This window comes from Argiope bruennichi, chromosome 5 (assembly GCF_947563725.1).
Source record: "Argiope bruennichi chromosome 5, qqArgBrue1.1, whole genome shotgun sequence".
Taxonomy (NCBI): Eukaryota; Metazoa; Arthropoda; class Arachnida; order Araneae; family Araneidae; genus Argiope; species Argiope bruennichi.
Genome location: NC_079155.1, coordinates 120,200,357 through 120,217,512, shown reverse-complemented (window position 1 = coordinate 120,217,512; position 17,156 = coordinate 120,200,357). Strand labels below are relative to the sequence as shown.

At 26.3% G+C, this 17,156-nt stretch overlaps 1 protein-coding gene across 1 annotated transcript in view; it reads left to right on the top strand.

The window, feature by feature from the left end:
• The window catches only part of LOC129968381 (uncharacterized), a 95,219-nt gene that overhangs the window by 3,394 nt on the left and 74,669 nt on the right, over positions 1–17,156 (top strand). The window contains exons 5-15 of the mRNA XM_056082237.1: positions 221–368; positions 1,111–1,259; positions 2,238–2,369; positions 3,263–3,427; positions 3,536–3,606; positions 5,270–5,507; positions 6,951–7,058; positions 7,737–7,925; positions 9,089–9,238; positions 10,319–10,533; positions 12,575–12,807. Coding sequence (XP_055938212.1) covers positions 221–368; positions 1,111–1,259; positions 2,238–2,369; positions 3,263–3,427; positions 3,536–3,606; positions 5,270–5,507; positions 6,951–7,058; positions 7,737–7,925; positions 9,089–9,238; positions 10,319–10,533; positions 12,575–12,807 — 1,798 coding nt within the window. The remainder of the gene's footprint in view (positions 1–220; positions 369–1,110; positions 1,260–2,237; positions 2,370–3,262; positions 3,428–3,535; positions 3,607–5,269; positions 5,508–6,950; positions 7,059–7,736; positions 7,926–9,088; positions 9,239–10,318; positions 10,534–12,574; positions 12,808–17,156) is intronic.

Here is a 17,156-nt window from a genome sequence, read left to right as displayed (position 1 = left end):
CAGCAATGAGAATATATTTGAGAAAATACCCTTTTAATTAGTTTTTTTCTTGTGATTATCCTTTTGATGAAGTTTTTTTTATCATTATTTATTATTATTATTATTATTATATTTAAATTTTATAAAATATGCCGTAGTGTCTTCTGTTTAATTTTAAACTAATGAGGAGTTGATATAAAGAAGTTGGAAATTAAAAGAAACTTTCCTTCTCTTTCTTTAGTGCCTGCCAGATTTGAAGAAAAATTTAAAGTGGAAACAGTTCGACAGGGTGATAGTGCTGTGTTGAGATGTGATGTCACTGGAGATCAACCAATATCTATTGTCTGGTATAAAGACAAAAGGGAACTAGAAATAACAGAATTATCTAGGTAAATTAAATATTTCTCATTGAAGATCTCATGTGTGATAATCGATGGTAACTGATCAATTTCATTTTTGTCAATGTATCTGTGAATAAATCTAATTTATATGAAAAAAATATTAGAAATAAAAAAGGTATTTTGTGAATAAAGAAAGAAAATTATAAATTTTAAAACGTATTATGTTTTACTTAACTAAACTCTTTATGTTTTAAAAACTCATGGAACCTATAAGTTTAAAATGAAAGACTGTTTGATTTGTGGATAATTTGAAAAATATATTAAAAAAGGAAATTTTAATTTAACATTTCAAAGGGATTAAAAATTTTTAATATGTAATTGCTATTTCATTTATGTAAGCAAAAGAATTATAACCTGGAAATATTTAACAAATATAATATATGAAACATAAATAAATAATTGTTATGAATTTCTTTCGCCTAATATTTTAGGAAGTAAAAGTTATTTAATTTTCAATGAAATAAAATTTAAGAATTTTATAAAAAGAAAAAAAATAGAATTACCAAATGAAAATAACAAAAGCAGCTGAAGCAAACTTATTTGATATAAATATCGCTCTATATAATTTAAGGAGATGAATTCAGTTAATGTTTTGCGATTTAAAAATAATTTTTAATAATGAAATTTAAAAAAAAATTGATTATTTGAAGAAGAAAATTAATATGATATGAAACTTTTGAACAAAAAGAGTTTGAAAAGAAGCTTATTTGGATTGAAAATTTTCTTTCAGATATGAGAAATTTGAAACATTCCAAAAGAACGGAGTGAACTCTGAGCTCTTTATAAGGAATGTTGATCGCCGGGACGGGGCTTTGTATTCTTGTACTGCCACAAATGATTATGGAAGTGACGAAAGGAATATTAAAGTTCTCGTAGTAGGTCTGTATATACATTTGAATAATTTAAATTTAGAACATAAACTTGACTACACTACTTAAGAAATATTTTTCTATTACCCAAAAATGTTAGAAACTTTTAAGTTCGACTTCAGAAGAATTGATTTGACTACATTTTCCAAATCCATTGTATTTTTCTTCATTAAATAATAAACACTTTAATTACAGCATACGCTGGAAATGCTATTTACTCTTAAAACCAATTGAAAAGTAAATGTTATACATTTTTGGAAGATAATTATATTTACTAATTTGCAAGATTAATATTCTATTTTGAAGATGTATAAAAGTTATCGGAAAAACAACCGATTTAATTTTGATCAGGAATAGGTATGAGGATTACGTCTAAGCTGGCTTCTAATCAATTAAACTTAGGCCTACCTTAGTCCTTACTCTAAAGCTCTTAACTTTAGACTAAGATTTTATTTACAAGGTACCTTGATTTTAAAGAAAAATTGGGAATCATCTCTAATTAATGTATAAGAATTAAAGTTGTAATTAAAAAATATTTGAGGATGGTAACGGAATTAAATACTTCACTATGGTGATATTAAGTTGTTGAACCAAATACCTGAGCGATGTTTTCTTAATTAAAAGAAACTACTAGATATTTTCCAAATATTTATTTGGTTTATTGAAAATAAGACTAAAACATGCTTCTTTAGTTTTATTTCTCATAAATATTTTTAAACACAGATTTACCAAGCCTTGATATAATTATATCCGAATTAAAAAATCGTATATGGGCAATTAAAAATGTTGAAAATTCCAAAACTGAAATGCCTTACTCACTATTTTATTTTTAAAATTTATTCTTAACTATTCATTTATGTATTTATATTACCCATTTTATGTGCTTAGCAGTTAATATAATAAAATGAATAAACTTACAAAAGCTGTTTAATTTTTTTAATGAAAAATATGTTCTAATAATGAAGGCGCAATGTACATTTCTCTGCAGAGGTACCAGCACAACCATTGGATGTAAAAGTTTTGGATGTACGGTCGAAAACTGCAAGCATACGTTGGACAGCACCCTATACAGGAAACAGTCCAATCACAAAATATAGAGTCCAGTATTGGAGAGATAAACGTAAGCTATTATGTTAATAACAATTAAAAAATAACGTCTTACGCACTTGATGAGAGGTCATAAAGCTTAAAATATTTACTGAATAGTACTCAATTAATTGGTTTGTACTTGATTAATACTCAATTAATTGATTTTTATTGAATAATACTCAATTAATTGATGAAATGTCGCTCCAAAACAATAATTGCATCTTTGATTTGTTTTAAAAAATCAACGGAATTTTAAAGAATGTTTCACTCTTGAGCAGAAAAAAAAAGGTGTTTTATTCCTTTTATAACTGTTTCATATTTTGAACTGAATTAAATTACTCAAACATATATTGCAATATGTATTGAAGAATATCATGCATACATTAATACACACACACACGCACTGACAGTAAATTAAATTAAAAAATTTTTTTAAGAAACAATTAAAAGTTATTTTTAAATTTAATGATATTAATTGCTTTTCTTGCATTTCTTAACACTTTTATGGATTAGAAATATTTTGATCTAAAAATAGAATTCACTCTGTCGAAGTTTAAATGCAATATGGAGAAGTGGCCAATAACATTTCATATTTCAAGCAAATGGCATAACAAAGTTGTATCAAAAGCCTCTCTAATTAAAATATTATTTTAAAGATAAAACACATCTGCTACATACATGAATATCTTTTTACATCTTAATAAATAAAAATTAAGCTTCAAGTCTAATAAATCTTATAAAATTATAATGCAAATAGATAGGAAGTGGTATGAAGTTATTTTTAATGCATTATATCTACCAAACAGAGAAGCTTCAGTTCTCGAAGTAGTATCATGTTATAAGTAATGAGGCCAATACTAGCACTTTTTACGTTGCCATTCTCTTGTTGATATGTGGTGGTTGACGTAATTATTTTTCTTTCAGACGGTCCTCAAACACTCCATGAAGAAGAAATTGCTGCCACTCAGACAACAGCTGTTATTAAAGGTCTGAAACCAGGAACTTCCTACGCTTTGGCTGTGGTGGCCGAAAATGAAATTGGCCATGGGGAACCTTCTGAAACGATTCGATTTGTCACCACTGAAGAAGGTAAAGAACTATTTTTATCACTCATAAGTAAAAACATGGAAATTAGTTTATTAAAATTTTTTGTCTCTTAATTTATTTATTCAATTAAAAAAATCATTCCTTTCTCAGAACCTGATGGAGCACCGACAGACCTGTATGTTGAAGCGAGAGGACCAACTTCAATTCTTGTTAAATGGAAGGTAAATATTTCATAGGTTTTCATAAATGCCATACTACAGATTATTTAGTAGAAGAATTTGTTTCCTTACTTATGTAATTTATTTGATAAAATTTGTTAAATTGTTTTAAAAGAAAAGTGCATTGATTTTGAATAACCACAAACAATTAATAAATTTATTATTACAACCCGCATAATAATTTGAGTTAGTCATCAAGTAATTTATAATAATTTTCAAATAGATAAGGTATTTATGATGGATGAAATCATTTCTTCTGAGCAGTTGAAAAATCCATCAAATTCATAATTCATTCACATTTTCATCTTAATCCATATAATTCAACAATTCCACATTTTTACTATTTTTATAATAAATTTGCGGAAGAAAATTTTAATATGTCCAATACAATTATGAATTATCTCCCTTGTCGACGGTAATACCTTAAAAACTGTTTGAAGGAAGTATCTCTAACATTTACAATAAGATTTTTTTTTTAAATTGGGAGAATACATATTGCAACTTTATAGTACTTGACAGATATTCTTGGATTTGGTAATACTCTGATGAAAAGAAAAGAAGGTATTTGTGGAGATATGACATTCATACAATGACAATTAATATTTATCTTTCCATTGTGAATTAATGTTAGTTTAGCATAGGAAAAAAATGCCCAAACATGAGATACTTCTGCATTTTCCCCATCTACTGCTTTTTACTTCCAGATTCTGCTGAGATATTCTACACATAATCTATTTCATAGAAAACTGACCTATGCTTCAACAATAAATATGGTGAAAACATTTAGAAAAGATAAAGGAATATCTCATATTCTGCTAAATTTCTTTAAATTTATTAAAAATAATAAGTTTTTAATCAAAACGCAACGACTCATATGTCATTTGAATGTCGAGATGAGATTATCAGCAGCAATATCATTCTAAAATGGTTCTTCATAAACTTCATTTCAGACCATTTATTACAAAGATTAAAAGAACTGTTTGGTGTGTTGAAAAAATCGAGCTATCTTTTTAGAGCCATTTTTTTTCAAAGAAAAACGGAGCTGCAATAATTTTTGAATAATTTCTAAGTAAAATAAATGATAAATCTCTTTTAAAATCAAAATTTCAAGGATAAAGAATCAGTAGGATAGATGCGTGGTTCAATAATACCTATCAATTGATTATAAGGCATGAATTTTCACGATTGTTCTAACAGATGTGTTCTCTACTCCATTCATTTCACATTGTAGCGATATTTCATATTATGAATACCAAACCTTTCTGTATACAAATTTCTTACAGCTGCTGGATTACTTGAATTTGTATGGAAACGAAGGAAAATTCAGTAATCAAGAAACAAACAAATTCAGATCACTGCACGAATTTCGCTGGTATTTATTTATTGATTAAAAAAATCAATCTATAAATACCACAAAACGTAGAATTTGAAAATAGTTTCAAATATGTGTTGGAAAAAAATGGCTATTATTTGGAAGACATTATTTGCCGTATTTATGATCTTTATTAATATTATTTATACAAACATTAATAGGAAATGTAGCTAAAAAATAATAGAAAGAACATTGTTAATATGTTGAATTTTTAAAAAAATTAGGAAAAATTAAACAATGCGTTAATGAATTATAAATTATATTGATAAAAATTACTGCAATGACTGTTTTTAGCCTCCCCCGAAGGATTGCTGGAATGGCGAACTGAAAGGATATTATGTAGGATACAAACCAGAAGGTACCAATCATCCTTACACATTTAAGAGCATTGAGGCCAGCACAAACGAAAGCAACGAATTTCTGATAACAGGCCTCACAAAATCAGCTCGGTACAGCATTTTAGTGAAAGCCTACAACAAAGCCGGAGCAGGGCCACATTCGCAAGAACTGGTCATTCGTACTTTGGATGGCGGTAAGTTAAGCTGAATTTTAATTTAGATTCTTTTTTAATATTAGAGAATACTTTTCTTTTTTAACAATGACAGAATATGGAATCACTGATATTTGTATAATTGGCACTTAAGAATGTTTTAGATATCAGAAGAAGATTATTCGATAGAGAAAAAAATTGTTTACACATAAAAAAAAATGCGCATTAGCAATAAATAAATAAAAATAAAAAATAACCAGTGATGTATATTATATAAATTAGATACATGTGTCTAGAAAATATGTGTAAATAATTTTTTTGTATATAAAAACATGAAGACAAATAATCTTTTTTGTACATGAAAAAAATTCAAAACGAATATACCAATACACATAGCAATACAAATGGCATAAAAATGTTAAGGAAAAAAGTAAGTATTGTGATGTTTTACGAACGCACACGCACACAGTACACACACAATTTAAAATGTAAAAAATGTTAGAAGCAGAAAAGAAAATTTGGAAAAATAACAATTCATGGGGAAAAATTCATTATAATAATTGAAGAGAAAATTACTTCTATTGAATAAGCCAAAAGCTACGAAATCTAATTAATTTTCTCTGAAGAAGAATAGAAATAGATGAAGGCATGTTATATAAATCATCCGGAGATTATTAATAATTATAATATTTTCTTAAGTAAATTTAATATGTGATTATCCGAAATGCTTCAGTATTACTATTACGAAATAATAAGTGTTTTCTTGTTTTAGAAAATTAATAATTGGAAGCTAAAATCATCCGAAATTATGTTTTGAAAATTAACTTATTAAGCCATATTTAATTTTCATATCCAGATTTAAGTATCTGAAAAAAAATTGAACAGAATTTAAACGAAAGTAATACAGGTGGAAACTGATTATAATCAAGTTTAAAGGCATATGTAATATAAATTTTCTATTAGTAATATTTGTTTTTTTAAATTTTCATTTTATTTTAAGTATTTATTTGAAAATAAAACGTCTAAAAGAAAGCTTGTATTTGATGTATCGAAATATTTATAGCAAAGTATAATACAGGCTTTATGTAAGTCTGACTTAGAAAAATCTCCAACGGAGGATTACTATAGAGTGACATATTATTAACGATTTGAGAAAATAAGTTTATATGTATGTTTAAATAAATATAAATATTTCTAAAATTTTCCTAAAATAAGTAGTATTAATAATTTCTAAAAAATATATATCTTATTAGAATTTACATAACAGTGTAATAGACTTATAACTTATTTAGTGCAAAGTTATATAAAAAATGTATAAATAATTGTGGGGTAAAATAAATACATTGGTGTAATGTGATTTTACCTACAGGTAGATTTTAATATTTACCTGAAGATAAAATCCAATTATGATAATTTTATTTTTAATATTTATTAATTCTCTTCTATTTTGTTACGTTCCATATTTAATTTGAAAAATATTTTCAGACCTGCCCAAATCTCCTCCCATTTCACTAGTTAGTACTTCAGATTCAGCAATCACAGTGAAATGGAACCAAGTAGTGAATCGGGATGATCCTCTGACAGGTAGTAATGGTACTAGCTTTTCGATTTTTCTGATAATTTATAAGTGCAAGATTTTCTTTTTTGAAATAATTTCTCCTTATATGCTTTATGATTTATATATTAGTTTTGTCAAGTCATTTACCAATAAAATGTCACAGTAAAATGGAATTATTTATCGTAACTTTTCCATTGCCTCTAAATATTCGCTTTTCAGCAAAATACTTTTAGTTTTTAAATGCTCAAATTCATTCAAATTATTCAATTGAGTACATTTCAAGATCTCTTTGACCTTTTTTAAAGGCAACGGTTCAATCAATAATGTATTCTTCAAAATGCAAAATATTTAATAATTCTATCTAGCAATATCTATACCATTTAAAATTAGGTTCCATATCGCTCGATTTAATTTTACTGTAGAGTACTTGTTATTTGATTAATAGAATAAAAACCTTATATAAAGATAGGATGTGACATACGGATACGCTTTCAAAAACTATTCATTTATTTCTAAGTATATTATTTATTATATAAATATGTTAAGAATAAAAAAAAGTTTAATATATTTCAAAATTTTTAAAAATTAAAATAGAAAATTCTATAAAATTATTACTGAATGTAATAATGATGACATTGAAAAGGAAAATAGACTTAGAAATTTTAAATAACTTTTTTTAAAAAATGAGAAATAAGTGCAATGAATCTTTTCAGGCTATACTCTGCATTATCAGCGAGGGAGTGGTCACTGGCTGCACGTACCTTTAGTATCTGCTGACCAGTCAAGTTATTCTTTGACTTCCTTACAAGCAGACACTCTCTACCATTTGTACCTCACAGCCAACAACAAACATGGAAGAGGACAAGCCAGTGACATAATTACAGTGAAGACAAAAGAAAAAGGTAAATATTTATTGCCTCTGAAAAATTCATGAATAAAAGATTTTGCTAATTTTATATGTGGAAAATAAAAAGAAATTGATTTAATTTACTATTATATTAGTTCTTTTATGTTTTAATATGACCCAAAATTGTTGTAAATAAAGTGAGTGTGGTAGAGAATCAACTGGAAAAATACCTTTGGAAAAAAATAGTTCTTTATTTCACTAAAATATTGACATATTTTTAAAAAATTCACGCATTTTGCAGAATTAATCATTTATTTTTAAAAAACTCTCTGAGATGCTTTATTTAAAATACGTTTGTTTGCAAATTACAGTTTGAAAACTTTTGTCATGCATTTTTGCGATTTCTATAAACGTTTTCCAACAGTCAGAAATTTTACTTACTCTAAAAATGCATTAATTTTAATACAATAAAAATGTTCACTTTATAGATTTTTCAAAACAGCGAATGTTACTGAAAACGATCATACGTAAAAAATTGTATTTTAAAGAAGCGAAAAACAACATAATTTACTTTCATTTTTCAAAATTGAGACTCTCGTGCATTTTCTTTATCGAAGATAATTTGTGTGAATGGAAATCAATAAAAACCCTTGAATTGAAACCCTTTTGTTCAAGGCTAAAACTTTATAGCATTTATGGTAATCGGAATCTTGGTTAACTCGGAAGTAAATCTAAAGCATGTCTTTCTATTCATTTTAAATCGCTTTTTAGGATAAGTCATATTTGAAATATTTTAGGACTAAGAATAGCACGTATTTACTATTTGTATATTCAGTATAACATCAAAAAATTAACAATTCTAATTAGTATTTTGATAGCATTATCAAAAATTCAAATTAGGTATACATCTCTACTATTAAGGCTAACTTGCTCTAAATGAGCATGATATTTTATATATTATTGATTATAATTTAATATATCATGCTTATGGTGTCGGTGCAAAAAATGTTTTTTTAATGTGTATAGATGAATACATACTATGTTTTTCATTTAATTTTAGTCGAATATAATTTAATAAATTATTTACAAGAAGAAGAATGCATACATAGCAGAAATATTCCTTTAGAATAAAACCAAATAAAAAAAAGTATTTAAAATAATCTTTTTTTAGAATATGCAATATTTTTTCTGATTCTAATTTGAATTTTTTTGTTTCAGGAGCAAGAGATTTTCCTCTCTATCTTGATTTGGCTTTGGTGATACCTTCAGCCGCAGGGCTTCTAGCTGTCATTGTGGTCATAATTGTAATCATTGTTTATGTCGTCAAATCTAGATCACGAGAAGATTTAGTTAAAGATCAAATAAAAGGTAAAAAATTATAGTTATCTTTGAAGCGTAAGCTGAAAAATTATTATAAATTCACTAGATTATTTTTTCGCTGGCACCCATCTGCACAACAATGCCTGATGTTAATAGATATAGTTATATAGAAACTGTTATGTACGTCTAAATTTACAGCACCCTCTACCAATTATTTTATGTGAACATGTTTTCACATTCCAGTATTTCTATTGCACAGTACTTTGAGAACTTTTAGACGACTTTAATATTTCAGACATATGAAATATCAAGTATGTTCTCACCTATAACAGAGAAAGAATTCATTCAAAATATTGCTTATGAACCATTTTATTAAAATGTGTTTTAAATCAATGATATAAAATATATAATTCATTGAAACATTTCAGTATATATTTTAAAGAAAGCGGAAAACTCAAATATCCATTGAAATTTTGCATTTGAGTGTGCCATGTATCAATCCACAAACCTATAAAATTTTATAATAATTTTTTACATTGCTATTGCTCTATAAAATGAAATACACTTCTTATATTTCATAATATCAGCTTCTTACTTCAAGAGTTCTATTAAGTTAAAATGTATGGACTTGTATATGAGATTAAATAACAATATTCAGGAATCGTTTAATTTTAGTTACTAATATTTTAAGTATAACAATTCTGCGCACAAGTCTAATTGGCCGAAACATATCAGGTTGTTATCGATATAATGTATTATTAAATTTTTAAAAAAATCAATTTAAAATATCAATTATTTATTACAATATAATTACTATAAATTGATTATCTTGCATTATTTTCGAAAACGTACCGTAGACATAGCTTTATGATAAATATTGTGCGAAACTTGAGTTGACGATATAGTAATCAAACATTTAACTTCTTCAAACCAAAGTCTATATTTACATATGTCTTTTAAAATTTATTTGCTAACTGAATGAAAATATTTTACTCGTAGAATGAGAAGGTATACTTTCTTTATTTCAGATATTGTCCATTTTTTAATCTTTATTTCATAGCGTGTATTTAAAAAAAAAACTAAGCTGTATTTATCCTGTAAATCATTAAAACAAGTCTTGTGTTTCAGCTCTGGCTGGGCAGCAACAGTACATCTACGCTGCCGGGGCTCAACGATACGACAGCGTCGATAAAGGCAGGCCCTACAGCCAGGGCGAGCCCGGGACCCCAGCGGTCAGCCTGGCTTCGTATGCCTCCATCCCTTCGAGGATCGACCAGGATGACCTGTATGGGGGACCGATAGAAGTGAAGGGACCGTACGGACAAGTAAGAACGCTGCAACATGTAGGAACGATTCCAATTACCTTTTTTCCTTTTCCTTTTTTTATGTTGTGCATAAAATTGCTTATTAACATTTGATTATATTTAAGCTGCTATTATCAAAATATTCCTTAAAATAGTAACAATACGGTCATCCTTAATTTAAGACAATGTTTCCTCTTAAATTGGATCGTACGGCAAAATTTCCTAATTACAAAAAAAATCTGTTATAATAAAGCTTTTCAGAAATTTTGTTTGATATTAAAAATGAGACTATATTAATTTTAAATATTTAATAATTTTTTTAATAAATACATTTAATTTTATATATTGAAATTTAACTTTGATTGCTATTTAATTGCATATTTCATTTTTCTACATTATTAAATATTTCGTCGTAGAGAAATATTTTTGAAAATAAGATGGTAACAATTGGAGAAAAAAATTAGGAATTTTTTTTATTATTATTTTCTCTCACGAACTGGGATTTCTGATAGTTTTATAAGCATAATATGCCGTTAAAACTATTAAAAGATGTAATAACTGTATTTTTTCATTTTATTACCACCAAGTATTAATCTTAAAGTTTAAAGCAAAGATGCAATTAGTAGTTAGTACAAATTAGTTTATTAAACGTAAAAAAATTATTTTTAACGCCGAATTATTTTTCAAAGTTTAAAAGTTTATGGGTACAGTTATAAAATGATTGAAAATGAATTGCTTTGAAGAGAGAATATAATCTTTAGTTTAGATACAGGTTTCAATTATACTTTCTTTTTAAAAAGGATAAAAGTTTCTCAAAGCAATTAAATTATTAAATGCTTTTGAATAATTATGGAGACAATTATAGTATTATAACTGATATAGCATTACTTAAAATAATGCCGGTGTCTTAAATTTCCTTATAGCGCCCAAGTTCCATAAAATTATTCTCGTTTGTGGATTTTTCGAATCTGAAGGCATTTAATAACTTAATTGTTTTGAGCTACTTTTATCCTTTTTAAAAAGAAACTATAAATTGAAACATATATCTAAACTAAAGATTTTATTCTTTTTCCAAAGTAATTCTCGATGCGTACACGATTACTTATGTCCACATATTTTGCTGAGAATAATTTTCATCTAAATTTTTGTTTCAGAGGAATTTGGTTTATTTCGATATTTTAATTCAAATTTGAAATCGAATCAAATGTTTAACGGACCCTAAATCTCCTATTAATATGAACTTAACATGTTGTTAATAAGTTGAATATATTTTGATTAATCAAAAGTCAAAATTTAAAATAAGGATTTGTATGTTTGTGTGCTCGGAAATTATAGATGGATGATTTTTAATATATCTTTGATATGTATTTTCAACAGAAATTTTGTATTTTTTATACAAAAACTAATGATAATACTTTTGAACTCTCCTGTTCTGAGTTATACTCTCCATAAAAAAGGGGTGACCACTAAATATTTATATCATAAAATATCTACGAAAATTTCTAATTTAGCTGTAATTTTGTTATTGAATTATCGTAACATATAAACTTTAAGCTCCCCCTATGTTAATTAAGTTTCGTTAAATTTCTTTAACACAATCTAAGTCGAATTTCTGATACAATCAATGGACTTTAGATAGGTGAGATAACATTTTTACGAAGTTCAACAAATATTATGATTCCTTAAAAGTCAGCATTTTTATTGTAGTATTTTGTTACGAAATAGGTTTAAAAATTAAAATTCCACCCATTGTCATATTGCAATAGGGACCTTATTTGATATTTCCTCCTCAATTTCAAAATAAGGATAAAATTATCAAAATAACGTGCATATATATATTATTACAAAACGTATATATATATATATATATATATATATATATATATATATATATATATATATATATATATATATATATATATATATATATATATATATATTCTACAAGTTTGTTTAAGATTATGCTATTATGCTAATCGAAAATGCAAATCGAATTAAATTATGCTTTTTATCTTTATAATTTTAATATAAAGTTGCGTTTTGAAAGGTATACTATTTAGGTGATATTCTAAATTTTCAGAATTACCGAGAACGGCCTTCATCATTCCCGAGGCAAGTCTCCAAAAGACCTCTGAATCAAGCCACTCGAGCCCAGCAACAACAAAAGGCTCAACAGCAGCAGCAACAACAGGGCGTGCAACTTCCACCACAACCGCAGCAGCAAGCCCAGACCCCTCAGCAAGCGCAGCCCCATCCTGTTCCTCCTCCTCCTCCTCCACCGCCTCCGCCACCTCCACCCCCGTCAGCTCAGCAGTAATCCAAACGAGAACACGACTTCAGGTTAAAGGCAGCTGAAATCATCCCCCCCCCCCCCGCAAAAAAAATGAAGATCGCAAAAGGGAATATCGATTGTGAACTCTTTAGTTTCATATTTCTTTTTGTTGAAGTTACAATTTATGGTATATTGAAGGTACTTAACGAAAACGATGTGACATACAGTTTTAGAACTCATGACATTCAAATATGTTTTATGATTCTGTTATCTTTGTTTTGTGAAATATTATTAGGTACTTTTAATTGATCAACTTGTGGTTTTCTTCATATTTTGTAGAAATATTTTCAAGTATGGTCATCAGTTTCCCATTTTAGTAAAAAATATAATTATCTTAGAATAATATGTTTTTACTTCCATCATTTTATTTTTATTTTAACATTTTTCTACTTCATTTGATTTATTTTTGTAGAAATATAATACTTTCGAATCTTACAAATATCGTGGATTCACCTGATTTTTATTCGAAACTTAAGGATAATTCTTGTTGAATTTTTAGTATGTCATGAAATCTACAATTTTATAAACTTTTTCAGTTTATCTTTTTTTACTTGTAAAACATACGGTTAATGAATTCTGTAATTACTAAGAAAATCTTTTATAAATGCACAAAAATATACAGGTAAATAAGTGAAAATTATGTTTAGATTAATTTTATTTCTTAATAAATAGTTACCAACACTTTTAAATTTTGAAAAATTGTGTTAAACATAAATTTTTATAAGCACTGATTAGAATGAAAAGTACAAAGCTGCTTTTTAAATTGAGTTATGATACAAAGACAACTAAGCAAACATATATATTGTAAATAAAATGCAAATAGTTACTAATTTATATACTTTGGCAGTGCAAAATTATTGGGACCAGATTTATTTGATATATGCATATAAAATTACGTATTTCATTAAAATTCTGTTATATATCCTAACATGTTTATTTAAAACATATGCTTAAAATTATCCTGGATTGTTTTGGAAATAATAGATTATTTTGAAATAATAACGTTGAGAAATTCGGGCAAGCTAATGGTTAAATTCAAATGAAAATCAAAGAAATAAATGTCTAAGAAACAAAAACTAATGAAATGTACATAAATTAAAATATTTAACCTTTGGTGCTAAAAGTTTTTTAATTTAAAAATATCTTCTTATTCAAAGAATCTAATCAAATTAAAATTCTCATATAGATACTTTTGTATTATGATTAAATTAAATATTTTTAATATCAAATATTATATTTATTTCACTTTCTATATTAAGTTTGTGACAATTTTTTGGTATTATTTAACAAATATCAAATGAGGGATGTGATGTTATTATATTTTGGTTCTTTATGACGTGATTGCTATTAATCACTTCAGTTATTAATTGGGAAGTCAGAGCTTATTTTTTCAATTGTTTAGTTTAGTTGTTTATTTTGACATTATATAAGTATATACATCTACTGAAGTTGATGCTTTTTGTATCCGTTACATTTCTTGTTAATGAATTTTTGTGCACAAACACTAAATTTATTATTTGTTATATTTAAAATATTGTAAATAATAAATGTGTTCAGATATTTTTTTTTTTTTAGTTTAAGTGTGAATAGTTATAATTATTTTGTTCATGTTAAAAATTCTCTTTTTTTCAAATCTTTCCTTTAACTTTCATATTTTTCATATATTTAATTGAATTAGAAAATGAATGAAAACATTATCATTTGCTATAAGAAATACAAAAGTAAAGAACTCTCTTAGAATATTTACAAAAAGTTCTTTAAAATTAGATAGAATTTATTATAATATAACTTTAAAGGCATTCATTTTTCATCATCGTATTCAAATGTGTGACTGCATAATTTGCATTTTTAACCCTCATAACACTGGTGTGGAAGAATTTTCATGTTAGAAGGAATAGGAAAGTTGATTATACAGCCTTGAAAATTAAAATACCAATTTATTTTCAAACTTGAAAATAAATATGCCTTCAAACTTATGTGCCTTTATTTGATAAAGAAACAAAAAAATAAGTTTCCCCAGTTAATTTAAATGGATTTAATTTATCTTTTTTAGATTTAATAGATATTCGTTTCACAATTCTTCTTTTCCTATCTCAAAATCATTGTCTCGATAGAAGAATGATAATTTATTTTGTATATGCTACTTTTAGATATTATTTGCTTTCTTAAATGAAATTTATAAAGGCCTCCTTGTACATAAATCGCATCGCATGTCTAGTCAAGGCTGTTATGCTAAACACACAAAAAAAACACTATCAAATGTAGTTTAGAGAAGTTGAAAGAATTAATGTATGTATGAATGTCATATTAAACTCTACATAGGGGAGTGTAGTAACTTGAGACATATATGTTTCTCCTCTCCTTTATTTGAATGTTGTAATACAAATGCACAAATAAAAAGATTCTTGGATCTCAAAATTGTTATTTTAATTTTTGGACATACTGCATATTTTAGAAATTAAATTCCGGTTTCCTTAATGAAAACTCTAATATATATCATAGAAGTATTTCTAAATCTAAAAGAAATAATTATAGAAGAAAATATATATCGAGAAAGCGAAAAAAAATTCCATTCTGAAATGTTTCATGATATGAAATATTTATTATTATTATCTATCATTTGTTCAGTATTTCTTTATTTGGATGAATATTTTTTTAGTCAAGCATTTCATAAATATCTAAGCAAAAATAATTCTGCTCTATTCAATGATAGAAATGAAAAAAATCTGTCGTTTCAGTTATTACAGGTTTATTTATATTTAACCATTTTCAAGTTAATATTTTTTTTTCAAATTTTATTTTCTCGAATCGCGTGCCAAATTAATATACACTTTTTAACCATTCTCTTTTACATAATGTTAACTTGAGTCACTTTGTTGTTACCAAAATCAATAAATCTGTACTTTAACCTCATTTGTCATAAAAAGTTTAAAAACTTTTCATTCTTTAGAAAATGTGAATTTTTGTAGTTATAGACTTCCTTGAGATTAAAAGTGAAATTATCTGTTAAGAATGAGTAAATGTTTGTATTTACTATATTCCATGAAAACGTTCAAAAACATGTACTATGCACAACGTAGTGAAACGTAGATAAATTTATAAAATAGCCTATGTATATGCTTTTCTTCTGTGAATGTGATTACAATAAATATGGGCTTACTGCATATCAGGCGCACGACTTTAAATGAATGAGAGAATCTGCTTCACTTTTTCTTCAAACATAAAAATGAAGTGCATGGATTTCTATCTAATCTTGTAAATATAACTGATATGTTTGTGGATATTTGTTATGAACTACTACTGTTATTGTTCTTCAGACTCATTGCTGATAACTGAACTCATCGCTGAAAAAGGGTTGTTAACGATTGTCGCTGTTAACATTTCTATCCATGTTCTGATATGTAATGTAGTCATTGTTTCAATGTAGTGATTGATCATGTGCGCATCAATAAATGTTATTGAGCATGCTTTATTGGAATTTATTTCGAGTTATATGACATATTTCATATTATTTTTATGCAAGCATTCGAGAAAAATCCTTCTATCAATCTAGCCTTTATATTCTCTAAATAGAAATAGTATTCTTGTTTCAGTTTTGTGTAGCTTTAAATTATTAAATATATAATCATTCAGATATCTTTTTGAGAATCGGTATTGCTTTTCGATATACGCTTAAAATGAAAATATATTGAAAATTACAATGGCATCTGAATTCGAAATACCATATGCATGTTTATGTGCATATCTTCTGGTATTGCATGTTTGTGCATTTCCTTTTTCTTAAACTTTGTTTACATTATCACGTTTTATGATAAGAGAGTACTAACTAGATACGCATTATTGTATAATAATTTATCATATTCTAAACTCAAATCGATATGATTATATTGTATATTTTGTCTTTATTTGTTATTTCTAAGAACTAACATGGCAACCATAATTATATCACTATATTATTTGAAACATAAATATTAGTAATATTTATGAATTTAAATAAGTTTACTGCAACTTGCTATTATTTCCCATGAAAAATATTTGCAGTTAATGATATTAAAATATCGCATTCAAATAACTAGGTCATTTTTAAGTTAGATTAATAACTATTTTCTTTTATTTTATTTTACGAAACAATTATTTTTATTAATACCGATGTAGAATCAATTATCCAAAATGATATAAAACAAATACTTTCAAATGTGCGTTCAGTTTAGAGTTCACTTCCTCCAAAACTTACATGTTAGGAGGCACTTTTGAGGATGAATCACATGTTTCATGAGGCGAATCTGCTTGAGCAGAGCTACCACATTTTTACTAATATTGCTGCTTTGGC